The sequence below is a fragment of the Myxocyprinus asiaticus genome, chromosome 45 (genome assembly GCF_019703515.2).
Source record: "Myxocyprinus asiaticus isolate MX2 ecotype Aquarium Trade chromosome 45, UBuf_Myxa_2, whole genome shotgun sequence".
NCBI classification, from domain to species: Eukaryota; Metazoa; Chordata; class Actinopteri; order Cypriniformes; family Catostomidae; genus Myxocyprinus; species Myxocyprinus asiaticus.
The window spans coordinates 32,380,723-32,395,722 of record NC_059388.1 but is presented as its reverse complement, the minus strand read 5'-3'; the positions used below and the strand labels follow the sequence as shown (position 1 = coordinate 32,395,722).

Here is a 15,000-nt window from a genome sequence, read left to right as displayed (position 1 = left end):
TTGTTTTTCCAAAGTTGGCGTGCCTGTAACTCAAGAAGTGTTAAAGATATCTTAATATCCTTTTAGATTCTGATTCAGAACAAACTTTTCTTTTGGTATCTTCATTTCTAAGGCTCTATATGGTTCACTCTCAGAGATATGGGGCTCTCAATGTTACTCCATGTGCAAATTGTTGAATTTTACCCATTTTCAATGGTCAAAAATCAAATGTGTGTCACTTTGTATAAAGCTGATACTTATTGTATTTCAAGAGGAATGTCTGAAGTGCAGATTGTGTTGAAACTAGAAATGTACCTTCATTTATTCAACTTGACCATATCAGTGTATTTTTGACTCAGACGTTGTTAAATTGGTATTTTCTATGCAGTTGTTTTGATGCAGCGAAACAAGATACAGTTCTAGTTTCAACATTATTTGTACTTCAGACATTCCTCTTTAAAATACAAAAAGTATCAGCTATATGCAAAGTTACCCACATTTGGGTTGAAAATGGGTAAAATTCAACAATTTGCACATGGAGTAACATTGAGATCCCCATATCTCTGGGAATGAACAATATAGAGCCTTAGAAATGAAGATACCAAAAGAAAAGTTTGTTCTGAATCAGAATCTAAAAGGATATTAAGATATCTTTAACACTTCTTGAGTTATAGGCACGCCAACTTTGGAAAAACAACACGAAAAGTGCTTTTTCCCATTTTTGGACTCTCACCATTGGCATATAATGCAACAAGGATTGCTAAAGTCAACTGATTTTAGTAATAGATCTACCAATCTCTGTGTACAAATAAAATCATGATGCTGACACCTTTCTAAGGGTATTTGTTTGATCTGTGGTTTTGCACCAAAATCATTTCTTTTTGACCCCCTCTACAAAATAGTGGATTACTCAGTAAATATTGATGCATGGCATTTCATTTTTTAGCTTTCATCTTCATTTGTGTATTTCTTTCACCAGAAAAAAAATGATCAAAATCCAAATTTTGAGCTGGGGACCTCTGGTTGATTGACACGGAACGACCCTGCTTTGTGAAGCTGTAGCAACAGAGAAAAGCATCATGGGATATTCTTGTATGATTCCCAGCTCTACTGTGACAGTGAGTTTGGTGTTTGAGCAGATAAGCGCTCTGAGACGGGCGACTGAGGAAATGTGCCGTTACTGCTGATAAACACAAACACACGTGTTCATGACAGCAGTGTGACATGCTATAATTCATCTAATACTATATAAATCAACATTTTACCAGTTCTACAATCATTCTATATTATGTTTAATGAACTCATATTAATTAAGAGACTACATAGACTTTTAAAAGTTAATTTGTCCCACTGCAGGACCATTTAAAATTAACTGGTGAAGGAAAAATGGTTGAAAACTGAAATGGTGACCAGTTACAACACATTTAATATAATGTTATTTGTATCCTCATGACATGTTTTGCTGAGTAAAAGTGAGCAGGAGTTTATTCAGTCCAGAGGCTGATGGGAAGGGGTTCGGCTGCCACTGGCACATGCAGTCGTGCAGATGTTCTGGATCTGTGTTTTCCCACGCTGAGTGAGACCAGCAAAATCTGCATTCAAAACACACACTAGAGACATCACGCATGATTGACATTCAGACTAGAGTTAGAACGATATATCGGTTTTACTGATTAATCTGTGCCGATAGTTGCTTTTGAAACTATCGGTTATCGGTAAAAATCTATACCGATAGTTGCAGATAGTTTTTATTTATTATTCCTCTGTGTTCCTCTGTTGCTGGCACTATTTTGATTAGATAACCAATTAATGTAAATTGAAGTGAGGGCATGCAAAGAAATATGCGACTATATGAAAACATCCCCCGTCAGCACATACATTGTGTCTCCAGCTTCATATCTTGTGAATAATAAACCATATTCCTCATTAAACCTCATCTGATGAAAGCACAAAATCTGGTGAATATAAAGGCTATAAAAAGCTTAATTTCAAAATAAGAGTCCCTTTTGTGTTTTGGTCTTGTTTACAGTTAAAAGTCCCACATTAAGCAACAAATCTTAATTTGTTTTATTATCTTTGGTTGAACAATAAACTCAATTTGGGATTGTATTAATTTTGAACTCGTTAGCCTCTTTTGTCTGTGCCTGTTGTAGTATAGTAATTTTTTTACATTCTTTAAATGTAATTTAAAAACTATCGGCCAATTAATTGGTTATTGGCCTTTTCCATCACCTTAGTTATCAGTATCGGTAAAATCCACTATTGGTTGACCTCTAATACAGACATGAGCACTCATACACACGTGTTTACTGCAGAAGTTCATAACACATGCTGATACACTTTGTTCATCTAATTTGATCTTTTTTTATAATCTTGTAGAGGTAGAATGATATATCGGTTTTACCGATTAATCAGTGCCGATAGTTGCTTTTTGGAACTATCGGTTATCGGCATACATCTATGTTGATAGTTTCAGATAGTTTATATTTTTATTCCTCAAGAATAAACCTCATGTGGTGAAATTATTTATATATATATATATATAAACATTTTTAATCGAATAAATTGCATGGTATGCCAATTAATTAATCGGATTAATCACAATTAATCGCATACATAAATATTTGCTAATAAAGCTTTTCAAATTACAATAATAATTAATAAAGGGAGCCCCTGGCATGATGTATATCCCCCCCCCCCCCCCCCCCCCCCTTTCCGGGGGAGGCGTGCCCTTCTGGCCCCGTCTGCCAGCAGGTCATCCCCGCCTTTCTGGATCTGGGAGGGGACAAGGGGTGGGAAACAAAACAATAACAATATTTAAAAAGAGAGGGAAAGGCCAACACGGAGCAACAGCGGGAGAGAGAGAGTACTCGCCGGTTCTCTGATACGTCATAGCCTGGTCCTCGGCCACTCCTCCACCCTCTAGTGGACGACAGCCATGCCTCCCTGGGCGGATCGGAGGCAGTCCTCTGGCCCCTGGCGAACGGAAATGCCAGCCGTGTTTTTGGTGGACGGTAGGGGTCTCCCCCGCCCCTGGCAGCGGTTCTCCCGCTCCAGGCAGTTGGCCAGGAGCACTTCCCTGCTCGCGGTCGGTGGTCCTCTCGACCCCACCGCGTTTTAGCAGCTGGTAGGGAGTCCTCCGCCCCTGGCAGCGCCCCTGACCACTCCAGGCGGTCAGCTAGGAGCCTCTCCTCCCCTCGCGGTCGACAGCCGTTCCTCCGCTCTCAGGCGTATGGCCGCGGCTGCTCCGATTTCGGTGGACGGTAGTGGCGAGGACTCTACCACGGCGCATCCCTCCTCCTTCACGGACTTTGGCACCAGTGTAACACGGTTAAAGGGAAAGGAGGAGGCGATAACCGGCTTGACAATATAAATAATCTTTTAATAAAACAAAGACACAAACACATGCAGGCTGCCTGTAACTCTCTCTCTCACTGGAACTGCCGCCTCTGGTCGCCTTTATCCCTCTTGGGCTTGATCAGCCTGATTAGGGGCCGGGTGTGCAGCATCACGGCCCGGCCCCACCCTCCGCCCTGCCACAATATATTTATACAAAACTCTAACTGGTATTGATATGGAATTTTGGTTGCACTATAAACTGCTTTTGAGATTTTATTCATTTTGGACTCTTGTAGCCTCAATATCTGTATCAAAACAGTAAGAAATCTTAAAGTATTGGCCGATTAATCGGCTATCGGCTTTTTCCACCACCTTAGTTATTGGTATCTTGAAAATCCACTATCGGTCGACCTCTAATATCTTGGTCAGTTGTGTGTTTCATTTGACTTTTCTCCAACTTGTATCCAGCTAATCCAAATTCTTATTGCTTATATTTCATGAATTTTGAGCATTATATTTATTTATTACACGACTATCTAGAATACTTGACTCAGATTGGTCAATAACACCATCCAGGGGTCTGATATTGCTGAATAATGGCCACACATCTGGGGATAAAGTTATATCAGACAGGTCATCCGGTCAGGCTAATCAAATAATTTGAACTCAAATCAGTGTTTATTGTTTATTTATTTATTTATTTATTTGGCACGTAGGGTTGTAATAATCAAGATAACGTACACTCAAGATAAGCAAGATAACGGTTTTATTGTAATTGACTAATACAATAGTAATTTCTGTCTGTCCATCTGTGTGTGTGCAGGCATGCAGCCGGTGTTTTGGAGCCGGGAGGACGTGTCGCAGTGGTTGCGGTGGGCGGAGCATGAGTTTGCGTTGCGGCCGATCTCCAGCGCCAGTTTCCAGATGAACGGCAAAGCTCTGCTGCTGCTCACCAAAGAAGACTTCAGATACCGATCTCCACACTCAGGTCACACATACAATTCTGTCACGATCCCAAATGAATATTCAGATGTTTGTATCACAACAGTATTGAAGAGTTCACATGTATGCTGGACACTTGTTTACTGCTTTTCCTTCACTATACACTCCAACTTGAATTTCAGGCATTTAACTCTTGTTGTGTTCATTTGTGCTCAGACATGACCGGCCCACTAAGATTGTTTATAGATCTCTCATATAACATATATTATCACAAGATATTGCATTAGATCTTTATCAACTTCATGTTTTAGTAATTATGTAATTTTGTACTCCTTTTGATAATTTTTTTAAAAATATATATTTTGATGATAGTGGGGGACACTCCCTGCTGAAAACATTAACAATAAAATAATTACAGAATAAATTAATAACCACATGCTTGATCTGAACACAACAGGTGTCATTTTACAGTTTAGAATCTGGACTTTATAATGCATATAGCTGATCTTAACAATTCTTAAATAATGCATTTTAATTTGCTGACAAATAAGAACTGTTTAGTTCTCAAATATGCACACACACACACATGTACACACACACACACGTGTTTGTGCGTGTGTTTGTGTGCATATTTGTGCGTTTATACGTGCGTGTGTTTGTGTGCATATTTGTGCATTTATACGTGCGTGTGTTTGTGTGTGCATGCATATTTGCGCGAGTCGTGTGTGCGAGTCGTGTGCGCGCGCGTTGTTGTGTGTTTGTGTGCGTATGTGTGCGTTTATACATGCGTGTGTGTTTGTGTGCGTGCATGCGTGTGTGTGTGTGTGTGTGTGGTTTTGTATGTGTTTTGTTTTGTGTGTGTGTAGTTTTGAGTGTGGTGTGTGTGTGTGTGTGGTGCGTGTGTGTTGTTGTTGTTTTGTGTGTGTGTGTGGTGTTGTGTGTGTGTGCTATTGTGTGTTGTTGTTTTGGTGTGCGTGTGTGTTGTTGTTTTGTGTGTGTGTGTGGTGGTGTTGTTGTTGGTGGTGGTGGTGTGTGTGTGTTGTGGTGCGTGTGTGTTGTTGTTGTTTTTGTGTGTGTGTTGTGGTGCGTGTGTGTTGTTGTTGTTGTTGTTGTGTGTGTGTTATTGTGTGTTGTTGTTTTGGTGTGTGTGTGTGTTGTGGGGCGTGTGTGTTGTTGTTTTGTGTGTGGTGTTATTGTGTGTTTGTGTGTGTGTGTGGTGTGTGTGGTGTTGTTGTTGTTGTTGTTTTGTGTGTGTGTGTGTGTGCTATTGTGTGTTGTTGTTTTGTGTGTGTGTTGTGGGGCGTGTGTTGTTGTTGTTTTGTGTGTGTGTGTTGTTGGTGTGTGTGTGTGTGTGGTGGTGGTGGTGTTGTTGTTGTTTTGTGTGTGTGTGTGTGTGTGTGTGGTGGTGGTGTGTGTGGTGGTGTGTGTGTGTGTGTTGTTGTTGTTTTTGTGTGTGTGTGTGTCGTGTTGTGTGTGTGTGCTATTGTGTGTTGTTGTTTTGGTGTGTGTGTGTTGTGGGGCGTGTGTGTTGTTGTTTTGTGTGTGTGTGTTGTTGGTGTGTGTGTGTGTGTGGTGGTGGTGGTGTTGTTGTTGTTGTTGTTTTGTGTGTGTGTGTGTGTGTGTGTGTCGTGTCGTGTGTGTGCTATTGTGTGTTGTTGTTTTGTGTGTGTGGTGTTGTTGTGTGTGTGCTATTGTGTGTTGTTGTTGTGTGTGTGTGGTGTTGTTGTTGTTGTTGTTGTTGTTGTGTGTGTGCACATGTCCGAAGACTTTATGTGTGTTCATCTAAAGGATTGTGATGCTCCTGAACACTTAATATTTCTGTATGTTGTAGTCTAATCCATTCATTTCCAATGGCCGGTCATTTCTGACCGGGAACACAACAAGTGTAACAAAGTGAAATAAAACAATAACATTTTATGAAAATGATCTGAAAGTGGGTTCAGATGCCCTGTGTGAACTAAGTCATGGATTTTTATTCCACCGGGATGAAATAAATGACAGTTTTCAAAAAAAGTTAATCTGTCAGTTTTAAGCGGAACACAATATAAGGGTTAAGCATAAATCTTTAGACTGAGGGGGTTTAAGGTCACGAGAATCATAAATTCACTGAAGTGTGTGCAGATATAGATTGGACAGATTGGTGTGATCTGGTTTGTAGCGGCATGATTTTTACACTGGGAGAGAAATTGAGCAAACAGTGGAAGTCTGATGGTTGAATCGGGGTTTTCTGTCCTCGCTGTTTGTAGAGGACGTTGAAAGTTGGGTAAACGCCTGATAAGGAAGTGTTAGCGTGTAATTTAGCCACAACTGTCACCTGGCAGCACCAGGAATTTCCCTCTCATGAACAAACTAACCAGAAATCGAGAACTGAGAGGTGTGTGTGTGTGTGTGTGTGTGTGTGTGTGTGTGTGTGTGTGTGTGTGTGTGCGCGCGCGCGCGCGCCCGCTTCCTTTTTGAGAATCATTTCCTTGAAGTTTTTTCAGGAAGCTCTTTTAAAATGGGACACAATTTTCACGAGACAAAATGAAGATACAGCTCTTCCTGCCAGATGATTTATGTTGTTTGTTTTATTTTTCTGTCAGATAAAATTCATGTTTTTTGTTTTCATTTCTAATCAATCCAAGAGTCTGCAGTGGCCACATAAGCTATTGTTCACTACAAAGATTGTGTGAATGTCGTTGCATTAGATTTCCAATGCATGTAGACATTATGACCAAAACTGAACAAGTGCTTTGACTTTTTCAGACAAATCAGAAGTGTTCAGTTTTGATCATTTAAGCATAAATCTAACCATATTTAGTGAGCTTTATGAAAACACTATTTCCCCATTTTACCTACAGTAACAACACCCTGTAGCGTAAAAATATGAACAATGAAGCGTGCTCTTGAACCTCAATCCTTCATCATATTTGCGTAGATGTCATACATGGATGTGACGTGTTAATGAAGAACAGCGCATGATTGGGATATTTTGTTGTTTTACAGGAGATGTTCTCTATGAACTACTGCAGCACATTTTAAAACAGAGGAAGCCGCACGCGCTCTCGTCCACATACTTCACCGCCGGATCCTTCCATCCGCTCGCTGATACACCACTGCAACAACACAAACTTGAAGGTGACAACAACTATTGATTAGTATTTGCTCTAGTAATGATAGAAAAGTTCTTGTCTTGGGTGTTAAAAGGCAAATTATGTCATTTTTGTTCCCGTAGAAGCATCAAACAGAAATGCCAAAAATAGAACTGTTTTCAGATATGACACTCCCCTTGTCTGCCATTGGTCAGAACATTAGTCCCACCCCTGAACTCATGCCATTGGTTGAATCAGAAGCTGACATGCCAAACAAACATATGAAGGTTTAGAAATCGTCACGCAGTGTTTACACTCTTCAAGAATCGTTTATGAGACATACAATAGTACTACATGAAGCTTTGAGGAAATAAACTGGTCCTCCTGTTACCATAATTCATTTGTGCATTTCCCTGAACAATCCTCTTGTTGTTTTACGGGGAAGGTTTTGCTGAAAACAGTTTCATACATGCAGTGCATGTGATCGCTGGGAGGAAGTGGCTTTCTGGAATGTTAATAAACCGGTTCAACAAGGAAATGCAGCTATATTTAAACAGCCTGTTTTTAGGGTTTGCAAAGTATGATGCTTTTATCATCTGTTTGAATAAACAATATATTAATACACCTCTGTATACTGTAAATAATAATACACTTCCTGAGAGTCGGATCGACATCTTTGATGAATCTCAGATGAACACAGAAGTGTTAAGAAAATCGAACACGTCGTATAGGTTGAACTGACCACTTTGTACTTTTTGGAGGAATATATAAATATATGTCCCTCATAAACAGACTTGATGCATTAGGCGGATTATTACACAAACGTCTGTTCGGAATCAAATATTCTTTCATTGCACAGTGATTAATGTCAAATATTCCTGCAGTACAGAAGAGCTTTATTCCTAAATGTGCTTGAATGTGTCTGGTGTCCTCTAGTGGACATTCTGTTTCACTCACAAGACACAGGAAACATTCTTTTACTGCTTATTTTACCTGTCGCAAATACTGTACCAGAGGCATAGCGACAATTGGAACTGAAATGACAAGAGTCAGAATTGCCTAAAAATCAGCACCGCCTGTTAAACATCAGGATGAAGACTCGTTTTGATATTGCCTGATTTTAGAAATGTTTTCTTCAATATTTGACAGCTGTGAAAGCTTATAAAATAGTAAAGTGCATTTTTAAAAATTGACCTCTTTTGTCTAGACATGGTAGTAATGTTTCTTTACATGTTGTTAAGTTTGTTTGATTCAAGTTTATTTTATTGAGTTTTAAATTAGTTTGAAAACACAGTAATTTTGCTTCGTTTACACACTAGAATGGTGTTTTCCAAAAACAGTGTGGACCTGGTCTTAGATAAAATAAAGAGAGATTCAAATGCAATGCTACATTTGTGTTACAAACATTCTAGGGATCATCTCGGATTAATTTCAAAAGTGGAAGTGTTGCTATTTTTACCCTTTAAGCTCTGAAGGTGTTTTTAAAGATTTCCTGTTTCAGTGGCATACCCAAAATTAAAGGCTTATAACTCGACAATAAAAAAGTGTTTGGTATCATAGTAAAGAAAACCTTTCAGATTTTGTAATAATATAGATTGTAATGCATTCTGAGACTCTCAGCCTGAGAAACTGCATTATACACTGATCAGCCACAACTTTAAAAGCACCTGCCTAATATTGTGTAGGTCCCCCTCGTGCTGCCAAAACAGCGCCAACCCACATCTCAGGATAGCGGTTACCAGCCCATCTGGCACCAACAATCATCCATGTGATTATCTAATCAGCCAATTGTGTGGCAGCAGTACAGTGCATAAAATCATGCAGATACGGGTCAGGAGCTTCAGTTAATGTTCACATCAACCATCAGAATGGGGAAAAAATGTGATCTCAATGATTGGACTGTGGCATGATTGTTGGTGCCAGATGGGCTGGTTTGAGTATTTCTGGGATTTTCACACACAACCGTCTCTAGAATTTACTCAGAATGGTGCCAAAATCAACAAACATCCAGTGAGCGGCAGTTCTGTGGACGGAAACGCCTTGTTGATGAGAGAGGTCAACAGAGAATGACCAGATTGGTTAGAGCTGACAAAGTCTATAGTAACTCAGATAACCACTCTGTACAATTGTGTTGAGAAGCACATCATCTCTGAATGCTATCCTGAGATGTGGGTTGGCGCTGTTTTGGTGGCACAAGGGGGACCTACACAATATTAGGCAGGTGCTTTTAAAGTTGTGGCTGATCGGTGTATATCTCTGGGTGTAAATAAGTTGGCTCTGAAAAACTGCATTTGTTTTGTTATTAATCATGACAACTGTATCTGAGAAAATGTTTGTGTTGATATGACAAAGCAATCAAAAGTTACAGCATTACAAAAATAATTTATCATAGTGTCCAAAAGCCTCTCCAAACAAATAAAACATAATTGTACATAAGAACTAATTACACATGCAAACACAACAATGACTGAAGTTTTGCATAACATGCAGACATGATTTTAGTAATGAGATTTCACAGAATGAGTTTCATTCTGTGTCATTTGAGTCATCATTGAGTCTGTGTCATGTATTTGGCGCCATCTCCTGGTGGTCATATGTAACATTGTGCTTCATGTGGATTATCTAATGATCTATGCATCTGATTATCTTGTGTGTGGACTCGTTTGAAAGATAATCACCTCTAAGTAATGGTGTGTGATATTTTTCTGTTTATTTTTCGTGAAGTTATAAGCATAAACGGGCATATAAGCAACACCAGTATAATTGTCAAAGACATATACTTTGCTATTACTCGCTATATTTTTGTCTGTGAGTAAAACAAATAGGCTGGTTGTATTCTACTCTTTAAGAGCTTTCCAACAACATATGACACATGACTATTTGATCAGTTTGATGTTTTTACTGATCGCAATAATATGTGCAGTGCGAAATTATTTATAATTTATCAAAACGGACACTTCTGATTTGTCTGCAAATTTCAAAGCACTTGTTCAGATTTAGTAATAATGTCTAAATGTATTGGAAAGTAGACCTTCTAATCTTTCAAACTATACTTATTTTGTGCTGGTCAAGACTGTAGTTATTAATATTTTGACGATGGTCTTGCAGTCCGAGCTTAAAGGGTAAAAGCGAATGGCAGGAGAAGTTGTTCCATGTTTCAAGAGGGGCTGATAAGATTTATAATGTTATGTAATGTATTATTAATGGCTTGTTTGACTATGTTTTTCTCTCTTTATGGAAGAAACGGTACGCCGGCCACCGCGTGGTACAGACAGTCTGTCGCTGCAGCCGCCCACCATTGAACTGCGTCACCGCTCACGCTCACCCCATCACACCATGCCACTGCGCTCGTCCGGCGAGCATCTCCGACCCACCTCGGCCGAAGACCCTCAGCATGCGTTCACCCAGCTGCCAGACAGCAACCATCATCTCCCAGACGACATGTACCCGCTGTCTGTGTCACCCGCCGCCCCAAATGGGCACTGCGGCCTTCCTCGCGATGTCCCGCAGCCCATGAGCCCGTGTCAGGAAGAGGCAGTGCCACCCCGTGTCATTCAGCTCATGCCCAGCGCAATTATGCACCCCCTGCTGTTGAGCCCAGGCAGAGGGGTGACCCCAGGTGACTTCAGGCACAGCCGTGCGACCCCTCAGGAAAATGGACGAGAGGGCAAAGGTCAACACCACAACCCTGTCCACTATCCCCCACATGCTCTGAACCTCGGAGGACATCAAGCAGCTCTGCAAGGACACCCCCTACAGGACGATCGACATTACCGCAGTCAGATCATCATGCCCGTTTCGCCGCCTGAGGAACAGGGCACGCTCATGGGCCGCATTGCTGGTGAGACGTCCTAACACTTCTTTTGAAGTAGGAATCAAGTCAAAAATCACTGTTCCTTGCTTGGGTAAACTTGACAGAACATCTCGCAGGAATGATTTCATGCTTCAAAAAATTATTTTCTTACTGAGCATTTTTGTCTGGTAAAAATACCTAATCATCCTTAACCCGATAACGCCGTATGTATCAAATATGACACACAACGTCTGACGGCTCCTGTTTCACTCTCTGTTCAAGCTGATGATCCAAACAACCTATAGTATGTAAGTTTCACATGTTTATGGCACCATCTAGTGGTTATTTATGGAAAAAAGTGGTTTCAATGTTTATATCGATCTATTTAAAATGAAAAGTGACTCTTATGTTGGGATAAATGACATCTTATTTTAATAAAGTTAAAGTGACTAATAATGATATTGTTACTGATATTTGAAAATGAGTATTTGCTGAATATAAGCAACTTGTGCCAAGTTAAAATTTTGAATACTATTTTATTGAAAACCCCCTTTGAAATCCATGTATCAAATATGATACACAAAAAAAAAAATAAAAACGTGCAGAATTTTTTTTTTTTTTTTTTATGATTTCTTTTTTTATAGTTTGTCTAATGGTACTAAAAAAAAATTCATTTTCTGACAATTCTTTCATATGTCAGGCTTTACAGGGTTAAAACAATAAAAAAATGCCCAAAGCAGAATGACATTAGATATTAAAGCTGAAGTATGTAATTTCTGTGCCACAAGCGCAACCAAATGGAATTGCAAAAATAAACTTTTTTAAAACAGCTTTCTAAATACGCCCCTCGTCTGCTATAGGTCAAACAGAGAGATAGTCCCACCCCCAACTCAAGCCATTGGTTGAGTGATGTTGTTGGGGTCGGGTCTAAGCGAGTCGCCAAAACAAAGATATATTTTCAAAACGCCACAGAGACAGTGTTTACAGTTTTCAAAAAAATTAACTTATGAATGGGTCACTTATAGTTGTCTCTGCATATTAAACTGGGATAGAAAAAAGTATTTGAACACAGAAAAAGTTACGTCAGCTTTAAGTCTTGTTTTTACCGTGCAGTGAACAGTGATTTTCAGTCATATGTCGTTAAAATTGAATGTATATTATTCTTATGTGGGCTGGAATGAAATGTGACATTGCAAAGCAGTTTTATTGTTAAATGACTCTTGTAACAATCATAGTTTTATATATATATATATATATATACGTATATATTCCAAGGCAAGGCGAAGGGTCAGTTTCATGTAAATCACTACATATTTCTCCATGAGCACATGATTTGGTGACGGTGGTGTTTGTTGATGATGTAAATGTTCTCCTGGTTTCTCAGACTGCAGATTGTTATGGGATTATGTCTATCAGCTGCTGTCTGACAGTCGCTATGAGAATTACATCCGCTGGGAGGACCGCAATACCAAAGTCTTCCGGATCATGGACCCTAACGGTCTGGCTCGCCTGTGGGGGAACCATAAGGTAATACGTTTTTTTCCAAAACTCATTTCCTGTATGATAAAGCTTGTGTTAGGGTTCTCACAGTCACAACAAAACTGGAAATATCAGGGGAAATATTTAAATCGAAAATGATTACGATTTTCATAATATATGCCTTATCTATATGAATATATGGAGAAGTCATTGAAATGTATATACACTGGGGAAAAAAAATTCTTAGCATTTTTAGTTTTTCAGTAAAAGATCAAAAAATCCTTTAAAACAACAAATGTTTCTTATTTTAAGAGAGAAAAAAAAAATTACACTTTTGTTTTTTTTTTTTTTTTTTTTTTCTATTTTATTTTTTTTTTGGAGACAAAAAAATTATAGAGGAACATTTTTTTACTTTTTATTTATTTATTTATTTATTTATGTATTTATTAACTCTTATATTCTGTTCGGACATTTTTGTATTTATTTATATAAAATTGTATCCTTTATCTGAGTGGTCCAGGTTTTTGCTACTTTTCCTCTTTTTACATCTAAATTTACAAAACAAATCCTGAAAAGATTCCATCAAGTTTAGGTGGTTATACAAAAAAGAAGTCTCACTCCTACTGTTCCCAGACAAATGTATCTGTGGGAAGAGTTTACCCTTCCAGACTAAACTTTTTGAGAATCGTTTTGTAATCGAATCATTACCCTTTGAATCGTGAGGCCAGTGAAGATTCACACCTCTTCTTGTAATGCATGACACACAGCAGTGTTTTCATAAATGATCAGCTTTGCTTTTACTGAATTAAAATTTATTTTATTTTAAAATGTAATTGTGCAGGGGCCTGAGTATCTCAGCGAGTATTGACGCTGACTATCGCGAGTATGAATCCAGGGTGTGCTGAGTGACTCCAGCCAGGTCTCCTAAGCAACCAAATTGGCCCGGTTGCTAGGGAGGGTAGAGTCACATGGGGTAACCTCCTCGTGGTCGCTATAATGTGATTCTCGCTCTCGGTGGGGCGCATGGTGAGTTGTGCGTGGATGCCGCGGAGAATAGCGTGAAGCCTCCACACGTGCTATGTCTCCGCGGTAACGCACTCAACAAGCCACGTGATAAGATGCGCAGATTGATGGTCTCAGACGCGGAGGCAACTGAGATTCGTCCTCCGCCACCCGGATTGAGGCGAGTCACTACGCCACCACGAGGACTTAGAGTGCATTGGGAATTGGGCATTCCAAATTGGGGAGAAAGTTGAAATGTGATGCTGTAATTTGTCCTAATTTGAGTTTGTACAACTGAGATACGATCATTGTGTGTATAAATAAATATGAAAGCAGTTAGTTTACAGGTGTGACAAACAAAATATGTCAATAAATGTGTACGTGCATTTTGGAAAAGACAAGTTACACAAAGACGCTTCTTGATATTTTGTAGTGTTACTTTAATATCAACAGTAAATGATTTTGTATTTTTTACTCTAGTGAATATAAGTTCTAGTTATATTCTAATTTAATTAGCTAGAAATTGACTTTTGTGACTGCAATCTCGGTACAATTATTTTTCAATTGTTCCGAATTATTTTTGCCACTCTGTTAGCATTCATTTGTCATTTGTGTATTTAATTTGTGGTTCTGTTGTGTTGCTGACACAGAACAGGACCAATATGACCTATGAGAAGATGTCGCGGGCGCTGAGACACTACTACAAACTCAACATCATCAGGAAAGAGCCGGGACAGAGACTGCTGTTCCGGTGAGAGGATTTCCACAAACGTTAAAGAAGTTTCTCACTAAGACTGCAATTCTACACGTTCACGATTTTCACGTGTGTGCGTTTGCACTGCAGGTTTATGAAAACGCCCGATGAGATCATGAACGGACAGACGGATCGTTTGGAGCATCTGGAGTCGGACACAGATGATCAAATCTACGTGAAGGAGGAATGCTGAGCTGATCCGAGCTCAAGAGCATGAACTTCTAAAGCCGAAGATGCCTCAGTTCACCCTCTGACCTTTGAACTCTCAGCGTTTCCGCTCAGAGGGACACTTTACTCCACTGCGTCTATCACATCTGATTTTATTGTCATTTTTAAGTCTTATATTTCAACTTCAGAAGGTGACAATCATTTTAATGATCAATACTCCTTTTCCAAATCAAATGTAGAAATTGCTGGTGCAGCTCCTTTGTGGTTGGTAAGTATATTGTACGAAGACATGTTGCGATTTCTATAAGGGATTACTAGAATGCTGGTGAAAATGTGATTAAATTCTACATTAAATTTTACTGAGTGACACACGTGTTTAGTCATTTTGTTGCGCTGCTTTTGGTCGACTATGGAGTGGTGTGGCGTAGTGGGGGATTGTCCCTGTAATAAGTGCACTGTAAATCACTTTGGAT

At 39.4% G+C, this 15,000-nt stretch overlaps 1 protein-coding gene across 3 annotated transcripts in view; it reads left to right on the top strand.

The window, feature by feature from the left end:
* LOC127435202 (transcription factor ETV6-like) overlaps positions 1-14,894 on the top strand; it is a 29,869-nt gene extending 14,975 nt beyond the window's left edge. For all 3 annotated transcript variants that reach the window (XM_051688477.1, XM_051688476.1, XM_051688475.1), the window contains 6 exons: positions 4,142-4,306; positions 7,246-7,377; positions 10,573-11,172; positions 12,509-12,651; positions 14,256-14,356; positions 14,450-14,894. In XM_051688477.1, the coding sequence (XP_051544437.1) occupies positions 4,144-4,306; positions 7,246-7,377; positions 10,573-11,172; positions 12,509-12,651; positions 14,256-14,356; positions 14,450-14,552 (1,242 nt within the window). In that variant the 5' untranslated portion in view covers positions 4,142-4,143 and the 3' untranslated portion in view covers positions 14,553-14,894. The remainder of the gene's footprint in view (positions 1-4,141; positions 4,307-7,245; positions 7,378-10,572; positions 11,173-12,508; positions 12,652-14,255; positions 14,357-14,449) is intronic.
* Positions 14,895-15,000: the final 106 nt, after the last annotated feature.